Genomic DNA, 21,330 nt, shown 5'->3' on the forward strand with positions numbered 1-21,330 from the left:
GTAGACAATGAGCTCCATTAAAACAAGGTATACATCTCTCTCATCACTAAAACCCCAGAGCCTAATGTGGTGTCTCTTTGATAGCGGGAGATCAAATGTATTTTTTCAAATGAAAGAAATTTAATGAAGAACTGTTCATTCCATGCCAGATTTGGCTGAATTAGAACTGGTCTCTGCGTTCAAGAAGCTCACAGTCTGCTGAGGGAGACCAACATGTAATCAATAAACAATAGTACAATATAATAAGTGCTGTGCCAGAAATATAAACAAATACCATAGAAACATAAGGGCAGAAGTGATTAATTCTGCTTAAAGGTAGAAAATATTAAGAAGTTTTTGACCAAGTAATAAATACTCATTTCCTTGGGATGGATGTTTATACTAAGAAATAATGTCTATATCACATTCTATTAACTTGATTAGTTCCACAGTTCAATAAAACATATTCTACATTGAAAAATTTTTTTAGATATTACTATGCTATTTCAGGACATCTTGAAAGGGCTTATTCCTAAAATAATCTTTTAGAATTTTTTTTATATTCTCTCTCTCTCTCTCTCTATATATATATATAAATTCCCTGAAAGTAGTTCAACAACAAAAAGTGAAATTCAAGGCTATAATATTAATAATACTAGTTTGCTTGCTACAGGAAAACCTAGATGACAAAGCCTATTGCTTTTTTGCCAGCTACCACATATTAGTTACAGTGATCATCACCAAATTTTCACTTATTATGTACTTAACAGAAATCACCAGATCCTTTCACGCTCCCAACAATAGCTTTGGGGTTTCACTATCTCACTATATAGGGAAATCTCATATGCACTCAAAATAAAAGATTTTTTTCCTATATTAGCTACAGCACAAATAATAGCATCCTTCATTTAGAAACAACCAGCCTCATACTCATCTAAAGCACATAAATTTAGTTAAATGGTGCCATCTGGTGACATAAATCTTGCAGTAAATATAAAAGTCCAGAGTCAGAGTCCAGAATGATACCCAACCCTCTTGATGGCATCCAATCCAAAGTGTCTAATTTAACTTAAGAAATACTTGATCCTGCCTGACATGAAACACACAACTAATCACACTCAGTATATGGGCGTTTAACAAAGGGAATTATAACAATTGTTTGAGCCACATTTTATGCTCACCACTCTTGTTTCTCAACTCTTTGGAAGAGACTTGTATCTAACAGGATGCCCTATACAACTCCTAGAAGACATTTTAAAAGCATAAATATCAAGGACATTTTGAATCCCTGTTCCAGGCAGATCCATTTCCTCACTCTCCTTTGAACGTACATCAATGTGTATAATTTTCAACACTTCAAAATGTCACTTCCTTAAGAAAGCTGTCGACCAGGTGTGGTGGCTCACGCCTGTAATCCCAGCGCTTTGGGAGGCCAAGGCAGGCAAATCACAAGCTCAGGAGTTCAAGACCAGCCTGGTCAACATGGTGAAACCTCGTCTCTACTAAAAAAAATACAAAAATTAGCTGGGCATGGTGGCACATGCCTGTAGTCCCAGTTACTCAGGAGGCTGAGGCAGAAGAATCCCTTGAACGGGAGGTGGAGGTTGCAGTGAGCCAAAGATCAAGCCACTGCACTCCAGCCTGGGTGACAGAGCTAGACTTCATCTCAAAAAAAGAAGGAGAAAGCTGTCCCTGTTTCTACTGTTAAGGTTAAGCCTCTCATTCATAGCAAACTCTACTTCTTCTTTGTATATAAACTCTTGACGAAATTTTGTTTAATGCTTTTCTCCCCAGTGTGTATCATAGTGTTTGGCAAAGTGTTCAATAAATATCCTGTGAACGAATTAATGTGTGAATGGATGGTGAAAACATCCTTCTCTACTCTCTCTTCTAATGCAAATCCTATTAGTAACAAGGCTCAGCTCAAGTTTACATTTTATATAAAACCTTCTCTAGCAACAACAATGTACAATAAGCCCATGCTTCTCCTATGCCATTTTAGTCTAGCCCCAAAAATTTAGTCCTCCACTATATGATGTTTTGTACTGTTTTTCATGTACATAAATATTACTTTCTTAATTGACCTTAAGCTCCTTAAGTGTAGGCATTTGGTCTTAATAGCATCCATCTGCATAAGTCTATGTAAATAAGTAAACACTTCATAAATACTTTGATAACTATTATTACTCAATTGCAATAACTAAAACACTTGTACTCTTTTTATTTAAATAAGTATTGTAAACAAATAAGTAGAAACATAATAGACCTTAGCAACTAAGAATTTCACCTTCACTGTTTTGAATAAAGTCAAGACTTATTTAAAGATCCATGATATGTAATTTGTTTGTTTCAACTGAAGCACATGCTTTGAGACTGTGAGTGGCAGCAAGCATTACCTAGGAAATGCCTCTCTCACATGGGCCAGCAACAACATATCAATGTAGCTTTATCCATAGAGATACTTATTGTAACAGAATTCTATCCATAGAATAATTATTGTAACATAAGTAGAAACTATCTTGTAACATAAATAGAAACTATCATTAATTATTCAAAGAGAAAAAAATCCCTTAAATGTTTTAGATATTCTATTGTAAGGCCGGGTGTGGTGCCTCATGTCTGTAACCCCAGCACTTTGGAATGCCAAGGTGGGAGGATCACTTGAGCCCAGGAGTTCAACACCAGCCTGGGCAAAATGGTGAAGTCTCCTTTCCGCAAAAAAAATACAAAAATTAGCCAGGCATGACTGCACATACCAGTAGTCCCAGGTACCAGGGAGGCTGAGGTGGGAGGATTGCTTGACCCCAGAAAGCGGAGGTTGCAGTGAGCTGAGACTGCACCAGTGCACTCTAGCTTGGGCAACAGACAAGACTGAGAAAAAAGAAAGAAAAGAAAAGAAAAGAAAAAAGAAGGAAGGAAGGACGGAAGGAAAGAAAGGAGGGAGGGAGGGAGGGAAGGAAGGAAAATAAAAAGAAAATTAAAAATAAAAAGATATGCTACTATATTTTAAAAAGAAAATTGGACACCATAATGATAATTGTGAGTTTATGGATTACAAAGTACTCAAGATATGTCCCAGAATGATAATGGCTCATTATAGTTGTTAAAGATTAAATCAGATCCTATAAAACACAAGAAGGAAAAAATGCCACTGTCATATTCTCCCAAGTTTAGTAATAATATTCACACACTGTTAATATATTGCTTTTCCTGAATGGCCAAATACCTAACCATTTAGAACATAGGTTTTCAAATTTTAACATGCCTCAGAATCACCTGAAAGGATTAGTAAAGTACCATTTGCTGAGCCCTACTTCCAGAGTTTCTTATTCAGTCAGTAGGTCTAGGGTGAGAACCAAGAATTTGCAATTCTAACCAAGTTCACAGGTGACTAGTGCTGAGGTCCAAGAACCACATCTTGAGAATCTCTGTTTTTGAAGATTACAGCCAGGTTGTTTCACCATTAATCTTTAAATGGGTTAACAAAAAAAGATATAAATAAACTAAAAGAATAATAAATACAGCCAAGTTGCTCCAAATTCACACAACTGTAGGGGCCTTCACACCCACTATTTAAATAATCCTTCACTTCCTTATGATCAGATGGCAAAAAATACACATTATGATTAATAATTAAGACCAAAATAGCCATGATATATTCAAAGAGATGTTATTTTGAAATAAAATTATTACATTAGAATTACTATTAGGAAAATATGTAGGGTTTTTTTTACTCAAACTAAAACTCTTATACATATTTATTTTATAGACCTTACCATCACTATAATTGAATAATAATTAATTGTGTGTTTAATGTCTCTTTTCTCCCACTTGTCCATAAGGGTATTGACTGTCCTCTATAGCTTACTGTTGTATCCCTATTGCATAGCACAATGTCCAACACATAACTGGTATTTTTAAAAGAAGTGTTGATAAATGAATAAAAATTTATTAAAAGTCTATTATAATTATTAAAGGTCCACATTATGGGGATATAAAAAGGGGCAGAAGTATATTCGATTTACCATAAGGCAATGTGATAAATGCTTTTTAGTAATATGAAAAAAATGCTATGAGATACAATGAAAGGGCTAGTTAAAGCTGCCAGCAAGTAGGAATGTGTTAGAAGGCTTCAACAAAGAGATGATAAATCCCAATATGTAATACCTCTGCTGTATCACCCCTATTGCTAGTAATCTCAAAAATCCACAAGGTTCTCTGTTAAGATTTATGGAAATGAAATGTACTCTATTCTAACACAAAGTCTAACATGTAAGGTTTAACTGCCTCCATTAAACAAGATAAGCCCTTTTCTAAGATTTTGCCACTGGTAGAGTTTTTTTAAAGTATCATTTACCGCTTGTTCTCCTCTAATTTCCCTCTAATTCCTCTCCCAAAAATTCCCCCTCACACACTGGGAAGAAATATAAGGCAATAAGTTAGATAAACAAGGCTAATATGATTTTAGAAGGGGTTGAAATCTGTGAAATATATCTATAGTTATTTCCATACTTTATAAGTAGTGACTAAAGAATAACACATAATTTTCAATAAGTTACAAAAAACATTTGTGTCACATATCTAAAATTTAACTAACCCATAATATTATTTATTTAAAGTCTTCAAAAACAATTATGGTGGTAATATAGTTGTTTAAAAATTAAAAGTCAATTTAGAAGTACAAAAATAATTTTTAAAAATGATTCAAGGCTGGGCGCGGCGGTGCATGCCTGTAATCCCAGCACTTTCGGAAGCCAAGGCCGGCAGATCACAAGGTCAGGAGTTCGAGACCAGTCTGACCAACATGGTTAAAGCCCGTCTCTACCAAAAATAAAAAAATTAGCCAGGAGTGGTGGTGCATGCCTGTAATCCCAGCTACTTGGGAGGCTGAGGCAGGAGAATCGCTTGAACCAGGAGGCAGAAGTTGCAGTGAGCCGATATCGCACCACTGCACTCCAGCCTGGGCGACAGAGACTCTGTCTCAAAAAAAAAAAAAAAAAGAAAGATTAATCTTGCTTCTTTATCACCTAACTGAAGAACTGAAGAATAAATAACCTAATAAAAGTGCCTTGAAAATCTTAATGTTTTATATATTCTAAATAAAAGAGATTTACATATTCTAAATTAATTTGTAAAATATCACAGAATTCCAATTCCATCTAAATGTGCAGCTTCTAGTATATTGCCATTTTAGGTTTGTTTTGTTTTGGTACATTAATGAACACTGATTATTATTATTTTATTTAGCTATTCTAAACAAAGAGACACAAATTAATCATAAAATATTATGGAATTCCAATTCTCTTATATTCAAATTCTGGAAAGTGTTGATGCTGTAATCATCTTAAAACTTTATTCATTTGGATAAATGTTTCCTTAGTATTACCACAAGATGTCACCCTAAGCCTAGCATCTAAATGTGCAGCATCTAGCATATTGCTGTTTCAGGGTTTTTTTTATTTTTTGCATTTGGTTTGGGCACACTAATCAACACCAATTGCTGTCTTTCAAAAAATTAAAGTGACTTTTTCTACTCTCAGTTATTGGCAAATAAAAAATCAAAATAAATAATACAGGGACTCTAGAAGAAAGGAGGAAGAAAGTTAATCAAACAGTTCATTCTCCATGCTTATCAGGTATCTTGTGACTTACCATAAAAGCAATGTATCTAACCATTGAATTTTATATGATTTTACTTTATTTTTAAAAATATTAAAAATTAATAAATGTTACTTTTATAATCAAAGTTATGTTACAAAATACCAGTCACAGTTATGTACACAGAATTCCTCAAAGAAGATACCATTTAAAACATGCTAGTATTTTTTTAAGCATATGATGAAGGACCACAAAAGGAAGACATTATTCATTTTATGGTGATGCTTTTCAGCTGGGGGCAGTGGCTCAAGCCTATAATCCAAATACTTTGGGAGGTTGAGGTGGGAGGATCACTTGAGCCCAGGAGTTCAAGACCAGCCTGGGAAACATAGCGAAACCCCATCGCTACTAAGAATTGAAAAATAAGGGCCAGGTGCAGTGGTTGACGCATATAATCCCAGCACTTTGGGAGGCCGAGGTGGGTGGATCATGAGGTCAGGAAATCAAGACCATCCTGGTCAACATGGTGAAATCCCATCTCTACAAAAAATACAAAAAATTAGCCAGGTGTGGCAGCACACACCTGTAATCCCAGCTACTCAGGAGGCTGAGGAAGGAGAACTGCTTGAACCGGGAGGCAGAGGCTGCAGTGAGCCCAGATTGTGCCACTGCACTCCAGCCTGAGCGACAGAGCAAGACTCCATCTCAAAAATAAATAAAACAAAATAAAATAGAGTGATGATTTTCATCTGTAGAGAGAGGGACTGGTTTCCTTGTCACATGTAAATATTACAGCATGTTCTTCAGTAACAGTATTTTATTATCCATTTGTGTTTTCTACATTATGATTCTCTTCTATTTCTACAGCTAATGAGAGTCGTGCGAGGTACTGTTTCAATGTGTTGGCTATGTATTGGCCAGAATAATGGGTGAAACCACTATCTTGCACTACTTGTAACAGGAAAAAAAAGGGTAGGATGGGGTGGGGGAGTTGGTTCAAACAGAATGCAAATTATAGACCATAACAATGCGCTATATTTCAATGGCTCCCTACCTATCCTTTACAAAGATATAAATCTTCTCTAGGATGCACAAGTCTACATGGCTTTTCTTCTTTTGTGTCCTTAAAGAAAACGCACAGTAAGACCGCTCAAACATTCAATAATAATAGATTACTAATCAGTACATAGGTGCCCACATTGAGTTCAAAAGAAAATTATGTTTTGTTGTATAATGTTGCTCTCTTGATTGCACTCTGGTTTATCCTAAAATGACTTTTAAAGACCAGCTGAAGTAAATCTATCCATTCAAAGCTGGGCAATGGGATTACTTACATAACAGCTTTTTACAGATTATTGTTGCCTCTAATTTTACTAGAGAAATTCAAACTACATTATTGGCGTTAAGCCAAGATATTTATCATTCACTTAAAATAATGACAAAATACAATTCTTTGTCACTCATTTGCCTTTGTATTCCCTGGGTAATGGTGTTACATTATCAAATGATTATATTATTAAAAATATAGTAGAGTTATCTAAATTATCCAACAATACCCTTTCTAAATCAAGTTCTCAAAAATGCACATTCTCAAAAGACTTAGCCAGTCTTAAGTAAACACATCATACAAATCTGTTAAGATACATTGCCATTTAGTTAATGACCTTTACTAATTATCAACTATTAATAAATATTAATTTTATCAAAAATTTGATGTTTAAAAATGTTCTCAAAAATATTATCTTTGCTGAATATAAGGTTTATTCAAATTCTGTAGGACTCCATTTAGAGTTTTTATTTAATACCAGCTAAGATGATTACAGTTATGTCATTAATTCTTGCTAGCCACAATAAAATATTTTTTAAAAGTTAATCCACAGGCAAAATAATCCTGTAAAGCTTTACACTTCTATTTTTATTCAATAGACTGATTTTCAAATTTTCAAAATTGAATAATTTTTAAAATTACATTCAAACTATAAAGTTGGAGTTTTTATCAAAAAGTACAGATATTTATAATAAAAACAAAGTATTTTCATAATTAAGCCCTATAAGTTCCTATTTTTTTTTATATCAATAATAACCAGCATGAAAAAGCAATGAAAATATCTAGGAGACTCAGTTATTTCTTTAAAATTATTTAAAATCAGTTATTTATTTAAATCCGGCAAAATATATTGTATAATTGAGTGGGTTTTTCATTGTTTAGTTAGTTGGTTGTTTTTTTGGGAAAAGTATTTGTTTATTTATATATTTTGTTAATTTATTTTACTTCCTAAAATATAAAAAAGAATTAAAAGCTATTTGCACAAATATAAGAGATGTATATAAAAAAACATATATAAATAAACCATATCCTTAATTTTCTTTACAATCTTTAATAAATAGGAGAATAAACATAAGTTTAAACATTATATGGTTAGCTTCATGACAAATTGCTAAGAATTCCAAAGCACTGAGATTTTCATCAATAAACTTTTCAATTCTGGATCATAAACTTTCCTAAGACAAGCAAGAAAGATGAAAAGATGTTTTTATTTTTGTTTTAAGAAGAGAGTAAAAGTGTAACTTTGATTCTGAGTAGAATGTGAACCATCATTTTTATGTTACACAATTCCTTCCCTGAAGGAAGACAACTTCCTTCTTTAGCATATTTGTCCTCAATGTTTTATAACACACTACTCAGGGTTTTCTTCTGTGTAAACTTTTCTTCCTTTATGAAACATTCTTTCAATATTTATATCTTTCAATAACCTCTTTTTATTTATATTTTCAAACAATTCCTTTCTAGGTTAACCTTATATAAGAAAAAGGAAAACAAAAAACAAAATAAAACAAAACAAATCTTCCCTTCCAGTATTAAAGAAAATTATCCCAGTTTGAAACTTGGTTAACATCAGGTTCTTTGACCACATTATTCAAACTATCAAGCCCAATTCTGACCATTAAAATGATGAATAACTTTCATAATACATACCTAGCAAAGCTTGGAATAAGCTGCTCTTAAAGATACCCATCACCTTTTTAACCGCATTTTTCAACAGCTGCTCCTCTGGTTTCCTTAATTTTTTGCAGTATTCTTCCAGTAATGATAAAGCTCGGTCAGTATCTGAAAAACATGATATTATTATTATATCTTATGGTCTTAGCAAAATAGAAAGCTAACATTAAACTATTCTATAATTGTGTTCCTAACTTAATGACATGAAATAATAAAATAATCATAATTTCTATAAACTACCATATGAAATTAATAATTATACTCAATGGCCAATTTCAACAATCCAGTTTTATTTCTATAGTCTTGTCTTCCAAAAGAATCCCTAACTGTAAAACAAAACAAAGAATTCAATCCTGGCCACGATGTTCAAGTTAGATATAACTCTCTCTTGTCAGAGACACTGACCTTAAAATTGATGACTTCCTGCAAAATAATATCCAACTTCCTTAACATGACCCTTGAGGCCTCCCTCCCATGATCAAATATTTTCAGCCTTATTTCCCACTATATAGTCCACACTCTCCAAACACACATACAGTGCCTAAGTCATACTGGATTACTCACTTTTCCCTTCCATTTTCCTCTACACACATGCATGCGCAGACACCCACACACATACACACACGCATGCACGTGCACACTTGCTCTCTCCCCCACCTCTCTCTTTCTCTCTCTCTCTCTCTACTTTTTCTCACCTCTGTACTTTTCTTTGCTCCTACTGTTCTCTGTGCTGGTATTTCTTCCCCTATACCACTGTATATACCCCCTGGAATCAGTGTGCTATCTTGAAAAGGGGTTCTTGTCAGGCAAATCTGGGTATGACCCAGATCTTACTTACTAGCTGTGTGTGACCTTTAACAAGTTCCTTAACCTCTCTGAGCTTCAGTTTCCTCACAGGTGTTATGATTAGACAATATATGCACAATCCCTAGCACAATGTCCAGCACACAGAAAATAATCAAGTAAGTCAACTGAACACCTACTTTCTCTTCATTCAGATCTAACTCAAATGCTCTCTCTTCCATAAAGCCATCTCTGATGGTTAAAATTAATCACCATTCCGTCTTCTTCTAAACCACTTTGCCTATATGAATTTGTCGGCAGTCTTAACCCATATCTTATTATTTTATGACTTCTTGAATAATGTCTTCATCCTTCACAAGACAAAACATCCTTGAAAAAGTCACTAGAGTTATACAACCTTTGTGTTTAGGTGATAATTGTCTTTGAATTTAAAAGCCCTCCTTCCCTTCCAATCTATCACTTTCAAAAAAGCCTAAATACCAATTATAATAACAATAGCTTATATTTATTTTCTATTTCCTCCTTTCTCTTGAACCTTCCAACTCTTCTTCCTCATGGCCATTCTCAGCTGATGGTATTACTTCCTATTATATGGAAAATCAGAAGGCAGATTCCACAAGCTCCTAACATAACATCTACTGACTTACCTGTAACTGCACCCACATAGTCTGCCTTCCCTTATATTACTATGAATAAAGAATTTGTGTTTCTAAGGTCAACTCCTCTCTTGAGCACTGGAATCTATCCTCTCTTGCTTACTCAAGGAAATTGTTCCATTATCAATTGTTTTCTTTTCCACTCAATCATCCCATCATTACTAAATCCAGCAGTCAATTATCATCTCATTTGGCCCATAAGCATCATTTGATATTGTCACACTCTTGAAAACACTTTTTTCACTAGGCTTCCACACAGGTGTGCTGGTAAATATTTAAAAACTAGTTCAGATAAAAAAGAAAACATGGGCACCTACACGCACATGAGTTTGTTATAATTTTACTGACACAAGGATGTATAGCAACCAGTCTACAAATAATAATAAGATATACAACCTTTAATTGTAAATTCCATTAGTCAGTTGATTCTCAATAATATTTTTATTGGTTTTTACCAAATTCTTGTATTCATAGCCAACTTAGGGTTATAACTGATGAATGAGTAGTTCCAACATATATGTGGTTTGATTATGTTGTCATATTAATAAAATGAAAATAAAACAACAAAGATAGTTTTTGTGAAAACCTCACTCAATTATGTTATTTGTTTGCTGAATCAGATAATAATTTTTGAATAGTGGACAAATATTTCCTCAATTTCTGTACTAATATCAATGTAAGAGCAACGGACACAAAATGCTTTTAACTTGCGCTTAAATTATTAGTATTTACTTTATCACTTTCTTATCAGCAAAACAATAAATCAAGCCCAAATTTGTAGCATTTGCAATTTCCAAAGTCTAAATATTCCCACCATGGCCAATTTCAAGGTACCAACATGATGTCTCTGAACATGGATCTGAGAAAAGATGCACAGCAGCATACCATTATGTAGCTTATCCACCACACAAATACAATCAATGTAAATAACTCAAGAGCAGAGATGGTATGAAAATGAAAAATAATTAAGAATTGATGACTGTTGAGTATTTATTACTTTTTAATATAATTTAGTTAAGTTTATGTGTAATTATTTTTGTTAGTGATGGGGTCTCCCTACATTGCCCAAGTTAGTCTTGAACTCCTGACCTCAAGCAATCCTCCTGCCTTGACCTCCCAAAGTGCTGGGATTACAGGCATGAGCCACCATGCCTGGCCCATAGTTTGTGCATAATTTTTAAGTGGTTGAGTTTAACTTTTTTTTTTTTTGAGATGGAGTCTCACTTTGTTGCCCAGGCGGGAGTGCAGTGGCGTGATCTCGGCTCACTGCAACCTCCGCCTCCTGGGTTCAAGCAGTTCTCCTGCCTCAGCCTCCTGAGTAGCTGGGACTACAGGTGCGTGCAACCACACCCAGCTAATTTGTGTATTTTTAGTACAGACAGGGTTTCACCACGTTGGCCAGGATGGTCTTGATATCTTGACCTTGTGATCCACCCACCTCGGCCTCCCAAAGCACTGGGATTACATGTGTGAGCCACCGTGCCCGGCTTTAACATTTTTGAAATGGCTGTATTTTCCTGCAAATTTGCTGAAAATTTAATGATAAGCTCTTGCAAGCTGACATGAGCCGTCTCCAGCACACCATTATTTCCAGGGCAGCACTCTCTCCCAGATTGTTTTCCCACTTCACGGATGCCCTTTCTCAATCACATTTATTAGTTCCCTCTAATTTCTCAATGAGGGCTTAAGATGTTTAGAACACCTCTGAACATGGTAAGACTTCTTTAATCTTACTCCCTGGATAATCTTACCCAGTTTCCTTGATAATCTTATCTAATTCCCTAGTTTTAAATATTACCAGCACCCTCAAGACTTCCGAATGTATATCTGTAGCTCAGAACTTTCCTCTGAATTCCAGACTCATATCCAGCTGAATGCTCAACATTTCCATTTGGATGCCTACTAAGCATCTCAAACTTCACTTGTCAAAACTGAACTCCAGATCTTATCCACCCACCCTCAATCTGCTTCTCCTCCAATGTATCTCCATCTTTCACCCTTCCAATTATTCAGACCCAAATTCCTGAAGTCAGCATTCATTCTTTTCTCTAATTCTCTACATCTATCCATCAGCAAATCCTGTGGGCTCCAACATCAAATTATATGCAGAATCCCATCACTTCTCCCTACCTCCAGTGCCACCACCCTGGCACAACCCATCATCATCTATCCCCTACATTACTGCAATGTTCTACTAGTTTACATGCTGTCACCTTTGCCCTCCTACAGTCTTTTCTCTTTTTTTTCTTTTTTCTTTCTGTCTTTGTTTGTTTGTTTTGTTTTTTGTTTTCTTTTAAGCAGGATCTCTCTCTGTCACCCAGATGGGAATGTAGTGGGGCAATCACTGCACATTTCAGCATCAGCCTCCCAGGCTCAAGTGATCCTCCCGAATCATTTTTTGAATTTTGATTTTTTTGTAGACATGAGGTCTCATTATGTTGCCCAGGCTGGCCTACAGTCTTTTCTAAACCCAATAGCCAAAAATATCCTTTCAAGTCATCAACTAGATTATGTCATTCCTCAACTCAAACCCTCCAGTGTCTCCCCATCCCACTCAGAGCAAAGGCCCACCTCTCTGACTTCAGCTCTTAGACCTCTCCTCTTGCTCAATCTACTCCAACCACAGTATGCTGTTTCTCAAATATATCAAGAACTCTCCTATATCATGGCCTCTATACTTGTGATTCTGCCTATAACACTCTTCTCTCAGGTATCCATAAAGCTTGCTCCTTCACTTCTTTCATATCTCTGCTTATATATCATCTTAGTAGTAAGGCCTTCCCTAATACTCCTATATAACATAGCAAACTTCAAGCTTATCCCCTTGAAAGAAATGAGAATTTCAATTGGGCAATAAGAGATGGAGGAGGACATTGCGTAACTACTCCTCTTCTATCTAGTAAGATTAGAAATATAGAAATAAATGTGGATGAACAGAGAGCTCACTCCAATTTATATTAACAAAGAATGGTGATATAAATGTGTGCTAATATATTTGCATAAACTTTAATTTTTAAAAATGATTTCACACTTTACTTGCGTAATGTTTTAACAACTCCGAATCAAGGACAAATATTTTAATCCCCATTTTGTCAATAATTAAACAATCAGCAGTTTCCCCAAAATGATGGTGGCTCACTTTCTAACCCATCCCTACACACTATTTACAAATATAAATAGTTACTTTACTTACCACTGTAGGTGATCAACAATACAATAATTATACTATACCTCTCTCTCTACTTATATGTATCTGTGGGCTCTAATCACGTGATTACCTCTAGTGCCCAAAGCTTTAGTCTTTTTCATTTCCTCATTAAAGTCTGCCGACATTTTTCGGGAAACCTACTAAGTGCTGAGCACCTTTTTCTTTTCTCTCTCTTTTTTTTTTAATACAATTATAACTAAAGCCTTTTTTTTAAGCTTCTGTGGCATTGTTGTAGGTATTACCCTAGTCGTTTATTCTTTTAAAGGGCAATTCTTGGCCAGGCACGGTGGCTCACACCTATAATTCCAGCACTTTGGGTGGCCAAGGTGGAAGGATGGCTTGAGACCAGGAGTTCGAGACCAGCCTGGGCAACACAGCAAAACCCTTTCTCTACAACAAAATTTTAAAATTAGCCAGGTGTGGTGGTGCACGTCTGCACTCCCAGCTACTCAGAAGGCTGAGATGGGAGGATCATTTAAGCCCAGGAGTTCGAGGCTTCAGTGGGCCATCATCCTGCTACTGCACTCCAGCCTGGGCTACAGAGTGAGACCCTGTCTCTAAATAAATAAGTAAAATACCCTGTCTCTAAGTAAATAAGTAAAATTAAGAGCAATTCTCAAAAATGTATTAACAATATTCCCACAATCACATCTACAAATATAATTAGATAAGTAAGGGGAATTTCACTCACTCATTTAGCATATATTTATTCAATAACTATAAAGGGAAAATACTGTATTGATTCAAAACAGCTAGATGTTTTCTAAACCAGCAGAGCTTACTATGCCTCTCATCGCTGTAGGATAAAAATTTGACACATAAAAAATGCTAAAATATTTTTAAAAGGTCGTATATAATCAAGTCTCTAAGTTAGGCTTTCACACACCAGCATCTAGGGCTGGAATTGTGGCTGCCCTTTTATGCTGATTTTGATTATTGAGAATGATCATCACCTGGAGTCAATTCTATTATGCTCTTCAACTCTCTCTACTCAAATCCTTATTTCTGGTTAATGAAAGTTTGAAGGTAATCTAAAAATGACAAATTAAACAAATGAGACAAATGGCAAGGATCTTTTCATACAAATTAAAAATCCCTAACCTAATCTCCATAAATTGAATAAAGTGGAAAGCTGAGATAATTATCCAAGCAAGTCAAGATTCATATTTTAATTGATGTTCAAATAACCAAGTGGAGAATTTTTCACCTAAATTGCCTCAATTCTCCTGTTTTCTTCATTAAACTCTACCTTCATATGACTCCTGAGTCTACAGGAAAAAAAAATAGCTAAATTTGGATTACTTGAGGGCAGGCACAGGAGGAAATGGGGGGGAAGGGAGAATCACTTTTTAAAATAAGAAATTTTTGCATGAAATATGCAACCAAGGGATAGTGAATGTTACATAATTAGAACTGTAGGTAATCATGTGTCTGTTAATTAAGGTTCAACTCTATATTGTACATGGTTTAAGAATAGCATCACCAGAAAGCTATAAATAATTTGGGACAGGTAATTTAAATTTGAAACAGTGATTGGCAATAGTGCTAACAAATGAACTTTTAGAGAAAAGAAAATGATGATACATAAAATCATTTGCCATGGCTTAAAAAATGAAGAATTACAGAACATACAGTGGTATCATTAGGAAAACTCAGATCAAAGTATAATAGAGAAAAGGTGAATTTAACAGGCAAATTTTGGAAAGTAAAGCATTTAGAATAGTGAAATTATTTTACATAAATCTATTCAACATTTTTACAGTTTAAAAAGAACTTTTAAATGCATTATCTTATCTGATTCTCACCACTGAGAAGTCATACCTATTTTACATGAAACTGAAACTCAGAGTGGCTTGTCCAAGATCACAGAGCTACTAAATAACAGATTTGGAGCTTAATCCAAAAGCTTTTGATTCCAAGTATAGTGTTCTCTCCACAATACCACCCTTAATCCTCCAGAAATGGAGTTGAGCATATTTTTATGGAAAAAATAAAATAAAACTTGACCAATCAGACATAAATCGTATCACTGAATTTTAGAATCTAGGGTTAAATGTTGAATCACAAATGTTCACATTTAGTCTTTTAATTTGTATTTGTAACATATAAATAAAAATGGTCCTACCTTTATAAGTCTGGTAGATAGAGAAAAAGGTTATTTCAGCCATTAATCAAGTATTTATTGACTATCTTACTATATCCAGACACTGGGAACACAGTACTGAACAAAATAGGCAATAGTCTACCCTCACAGAGATTTTAGTCTCAAAATAAAGATAATTAACTAGCAAATTCCAACAAAGTGAAAGATTAAAACAGAGTATAAGAATGCTATCACGGCCGGGAGTGGTGGCTCATGCCTGTAATACCAGCACTTTGGGATGCCAAGGCAGGCAGATCACCTGAGGTCAGGAGATCAAGACCAGCCTGACCAACATGGTGAAACCCCGTCTCTACTAAAAATGCAAAAATTAGCTGGGCATGGTTGCGGGTGCCTGTAATCCCAGCTACTTGGGAGGCTGAGGCAGGAAATCACTTGAACCCAGGAGGCGGAGGTTGCAGTGAGCTGAGATCGTGCCACTGCACTCCAGCATGGGTGACAGACAGAGATTCTGTCTCAAAGAAAAAAAAAAGAATGGTATCATAAGGTACCAGGTACCATGGGAGTAGAGAATTAAGTTGATGGCATATGTACAATGTTAACAAGTTTGGCCTTATACCAAGGGTAGAATGACAAGTCATGGAAGATTTTTAACTGAAGAGGAATATGACCATTTTTTAGATTTAGAACGATTAACTATAGTATGACATGTATCCATTAAAACAAGCAATAACAATTAGACATTTTTCATATTTTAAATATATACAAAATTGAATGATCACAATTTTATCATTACTTATTAGACATTAGGACTACAAAATGAAAGTGAGAGGTGAAGCCGGCTGGCTTCTGGGTCAGGTGGGGACTTGGAGAACTTTTCTGTCTAACTAAAGGATTGGAAATGCACCAATCAGTGCTCTGTGTCTAGCTAAAGGATTGTAAATGCACCAATCAGTGCTCTGTGTCTAGCTAAAGGTTTGTTAATGCACCAATCAGCATTTGGTAAAAACGGATCAATCAGCACTCTGTAAAACGGACCAATCAGCACTCTATAAAATGGACCAAGCAGCTCTCTGTAAAATGGACCAATCAGCAGGATGTGGGTGGGGCCAAATAAGGGAATAAAAGCAGGCCACCTGAGCCAGCAGCAGCAACCTGCTCAGGTCCCCTTCCACACTGTGGAAGCTTTGTTCTTTCGCTCTTCACAATAAATCTTGCTGCTGCTCACTCTTTGGGTCTGCGCCGCCTTTATGAGCTATAACATTCACTGCAAAGGTCCGCAGCTTCACTCCTGAAGTCAGCGAGACCATAAACCCACCAGGAGGAATAAATAACTCCAGACGCGCCACCTTTAAGAGCTGTAACACTCACCGCAAAGGTCTGCAGCTTCACTCCTAAAGTCAGCAAGACCATGAACCCACCAGAAGGAAGAAACTCCGGACACATCCAAACATCAGAAGGAACAAACTCTGGACACACCATCTTTAAGAACTGTAACACTCACCACGAGGGTCCACGGCTTCATTCTTGAAGTCAGAGAGACAAAGAACCCACCAATTCTGGACACATTTTGGCGACCATGAAGGGACCATCACCTTTCGCCAAGCAGTGAGATTATCGCCTATCGCCAAGTGGTGAGTACCATTGGACCACTTTCACTTGCTATTCTGTCCTATTTTTCCTTAGAATTCAGGGGCTAAATACCAGACACCTATTGGCCAGTTAAAAGTGACTAGCGCAGCCGCCGGACTAAAGACACGGGTGTCAGGCTTTCTGGGAAAGGGCTCTCTAACAAACCCCGACTCTTCAGAGTTGGGAGCATTGGTTTGCCTGGAACCAGCTTCTGCATGGTCCTGTACTTCTGGGCTGAGCCAAGGGTCGACAGAGAAGAAAGTCATTCAACTCCAGGGTCCCGACAACAAGTTGGTTGACCCTGCAGCCATGAGCGAAACTCTCAAAGGCATGTCGCCCAAGCAAGACTCATCCATCTATCTTGATCCTTGCCCCCTGGGTCCTAACGCCTGCCAGATAAACTTCCTCTCGCCTGTCTTCTCCAAGGCTAGTCCCGCTTATAAAAACCACTCACTCTCTCTGGTGCTTTTCTAGTTTCTGCTATAAGAATGATTTCTAGTATAAACTCCAAGACTCTGTTACCTTCTTTTGGCACCTGGGCTCACCAATCAAAAAGACATAATTTTTGCCCAAAGCCCCGTCATAGGGGAGACTATCCAGAACTTTAGGATCCCTCCTCAGACAAGCAGGCCTAACAAAGGCTATTCCTACAGCTAGGATATGGGGAGCCTCAGAAATTGTATCCTTCCTATTCATATAAGTGAGGATAAAAGGCATCAGTCTTCCAATTCTGGAGATCCCTCCCCTCCCTCAGGGTATGGCCCTCCACTTAATTTTTGGGGCATAACATCTTTATAGGACAGGGGTAAAATCCCAATACTAACAGAAGAATGCTTAGGACTCTAACAAGTTTTCGACAATGCTTCAGTAAAGGCGACTAAATTGGATTTTTCTCGGTCCTCTTTGTGGTCTAGGAGGACAGGCAAGGGTGCAGGTTTTCAAGAATGCATCAGTAAGGGCCACTAAATCCAACCTTCCTTGGTCCTCCTTGTGGTCTAGGAGGAAAACTAGTGTTTCTGCTGCTGTGGCGGTGAGCACAACTATTCTGATTAGCAGGGTCCAGGGACCGTTGTGGGTTCTTGGGCATGGGGAGAAACAAACCAAAACCATGGGTGGGTGGTTTTGTCTTTCAGATGGGAAACACTCAGGCATCAAAAGGCTCACCCTTGAAATGCATCCTAAGCCATTGGGACCAATTTGACCCAAAAACCCTGAAAAAGAGGTGGCTCATTTTTTTCTGCAGTATGGTCTGGCCCCATTATTCTCTCTCTGATGGGGAAAAATGGCCACCTGAGGGAAGTATAAATTACAATACTATCCTACAGTTTGACCTTTTCTGTAAGATGGAATGCAAATGGAGTGAAATACCTTATGTCCATGCTTTCTTTTCATTGAAGGAGAATACATAACTATGCAAAGCTTGCAATTTACATCCCACAGGAGGATCTTTCAGCTTACCCTCATATCCTAGCCTCCCTACAGCTCCCCTTCCTATTAAGGATAAGCCTCCTCTAATCTCCCTGGCCCAGAAGGAAATAAGCAAAGAAATCTCCAAAGGACCACAAAACCCCCCAGGCTGTCAGTTTTGTCCCCTTCAAGCTGTAGGGGGTGGGGAATTTGGCCCCACCCAGGTACATGACCCCTTCTCCCTCTCTGATTTAAAGCAGATCAAGGCAGACCTGGTGAAGTTTTCAGATGGTCCTGATAGGTACATAGATGTCCTACAGGGTCTAGGGCAAACCTTCAATCTCTCTTGGAGAGATGTCATGCTATTGTTAGCTCAAACCCTGGCCTTTAATGAAAAGAATGTGGCTTTAGCTGCAGCATGAGAGTTTGGAGATACCTGGTATCTCAGTCAAGTAAATGATAGAATGACAGCTGAGGAAACGGACAAATTCCCTACTGGCCAGCAAGCCATCCCCAGTATGGATCCCCACTGGGACCCTGACTCAGATCATGGGGACTGGAGTCATAAACATCTATTGACCTGTGTTCTAGAAGGACTAAGGAGAATTAGGAAAAAGCCCATGAATTACTCAATGATGTCCACCATAACTCAGGGAAAGGAAGAAAATCCTTCTGCCTTCCTCAAGTGGCTATGGGAGGCCTTAAGAAAATATACTCCCCTGTCACCCAACTCACTATGGGGTCAATTGATTCTAAAAGATACATTTATTACCCAATCAGCTGCAGATATCAGGAGAAAGCTCCAAAAGCAAGCCCTGGGCCCTGAACAAAATCTGGAGGCATTATTAAACCTGGCAACCTCAGTGTTCTATAATAGGGACCAAGAGGAACAGGCCCAAAAGGAAAAGTGAAATCAGAGAAAGACCACAGCCTTAGTCATGGCCCTCAGACAAACAAACTTTGGTGGTTCAAAGAGGTCAGAAAATGGAGCAGGCCAATCACTCGGTAGGGCTTGTTATCAGTGTGGTTTACAAGGACACTTTAAAAAAGATTGTCCAATGAGAAACAAGCTGCCCCTCGTCCATGTCTGCTATGCTGAGGCAATCACTGGAAGGTGCACTGCCACAGAGTGCAGAGGTTCTCTGGGCCAGTAACCCCCAATAAGAAGACCCAACAACAGGATTGAGGGTGCCTGGGGCAAGCACCAGCTCATGTTATCACCCTCACTGAGCCCCGGGTACGTTTAACCATTGAGGGCCAGGAAATTGACTTCCTCCTGGACACTGGCGCGGCCTTCTCAGTGTTAATCTCCTGTCCCAGACGACTGTCCTCAAGGTCCGTTACCATCTGGGGAATCCTGGGACAGTCTGTAACCACATATTTCTCCCACCTCCTCAGTTGTAATTGGGAGACTTTGCTCTCTTCACATGCCTTTCTTGTTATGCCTGAAAGTCCCACACCCTTATTAGGGAGGGATATATTAGCCAAAGCTGGAGCTATTATTTACATGAATATGGGGAACAAGTTATCCATTTGTTGTCCCCTACTTGAGAAGGGAATCAACCCTGAAGTCTGGGCATTGGAAGGATAATTTGGAAGGAAAAAAATGCCCGCCCAGTCCAAATCAGGCTAAAAGATCCCACCACTTTTCCTTATCAAAGGTAACATCCCTTAAGGCCTGAAGCTCATAAAGGATTACAAGATATTGTTAAACATTTAAAAGCTCAAGCCTTAGTAAGGAAATGCAGCAGTGACTGCAACACCCCAATTCTAGGAGTACGAAAACTGAATGGTCAGTGGAGACTAGTGCAAGATCTTGGACTCATCAATAAGGCAATAATTCCTCTATATCCAGTTGTACCCAACCCCTATACCCTGCTCTCTCAAATATCAGAGGAAGCAGAATGGTTCACTGTTCTGGACCTCAAGGATGCCTTCTTCTGTATTCCCCTGCACTCTGACTCCCAGTTTCTCTTTGCCTGTGAGGATCCCACAGACCACACATCCCAACTTACACAGACGATCTTGCCCCACGGGTTTAGGGATAGCCCTTACCTGTTTGGTCAGGCACTGGCCCAAGATCTAGGCCACTTCTCAAGTCCAGGCACTCTGGTCCTTCAGTATGTGGATGATTTACCTTTGGCTACCAGTTTGGAAGCCTCATGCCAACAGGCTACTCTAGATCTCTTGAACTTTCTAGCTAATCAAGGGTACAAGGCATCTAGGTCAAAGGCCCAGCTTTGCCTACAGCAGGTCGAATATCTAGGTTTAATCTTAGCCAGAGGGGCCAGGGCCCTCAACAAGGAATGAATACAGCCTATACTGGCTTATCATCACCCTAAGACATTAAAACAGTTGCAGGGGTTCCTTGGAATCACGGGCTTTTGCCGACTATGGATCCCCGGATACAGTGAGATGGCCAGACCACTCTATACTCTAATCAAGGAGCCCCAGAGGGCAAATACTCATCTAGTAGAATGAGAACCAGGGTCAGAAACAGCCTTCAAAACCTTAAAGCGGGCCCTAGTACAACTCCAGCTTTAAGCCTTCCCACAGGACAAAACTTTTCTCTATATGTCACAGAGACAGCAGGGATAGCTCTTGGAGTCCTTACTCAGACTCATGGGATGAACCCACAACCAGTGGCATACCTAAGTAAGAAAATTGATGTAGTAGCAAAAGGCTGGCCTCACTGTTTAAGGGTAGTTGTGGCAGTGGCCATCTTAGTGTCAGAGGCTATCAAGATAATACAAGGAAAGGATCTCACTGTCTGGACTACTCATGATGTAAATGGCATACTAGGTGCCAAAGGAAGTTTATGGCTATCAGACAACCGCCTACTTAGATACCAGGCACTACTCCTTGAAGGACCGGTGCTTCAAATACCTATGTGTGCAGCCCTCAACCCTGCCACTTTTCTCCCAGAGGATGGGGAACCAATCAG

General features: G+C 37.8%; 1 protein-coding gene across 6 annotated transcripts in view; it reads right to left on the reverse strand.

The window, feature by feature from the left end:
- DLG2 (discs large MAGUK scaffold protein 2) overlaps positions 1 to 21,330 on the reverse strand; it is a 2,166,992-nt gene that overhangs the window by 2,128,554 nt on the left and 17,108 nt on the right. For all 6 annotated transcript variants that reach the window (XM_034934113.3, XM_063608698.1, XM_055093779.2 and 3 more), the window contains one exon: positions 8,555 to 8,686. In XM_034934113.3, the coding sequence (XP_034790004.1) occupies positions 8,555 to 8,686 (132 nt within the window). The remainder of the gene's footprint in view (positions 1 to 8,554; positions 8,687 to 21,330) is intronic.

Source organism: Pan paniscus, chromosome 9 (genome assembly GCF_029289425.2).
Source record: "Pan paniscus chromosome 9, NHGRI_mPanPan1-v2.0_pri, whole genome shotgun sequence".
In the NCBI taxonomy this organism is placed as follows: domain Eukaryota; kingdom Metazoa; phylum Chordata; class Mammalia; order Primates; family Hominidae; genus Pan; species Pan paniscus.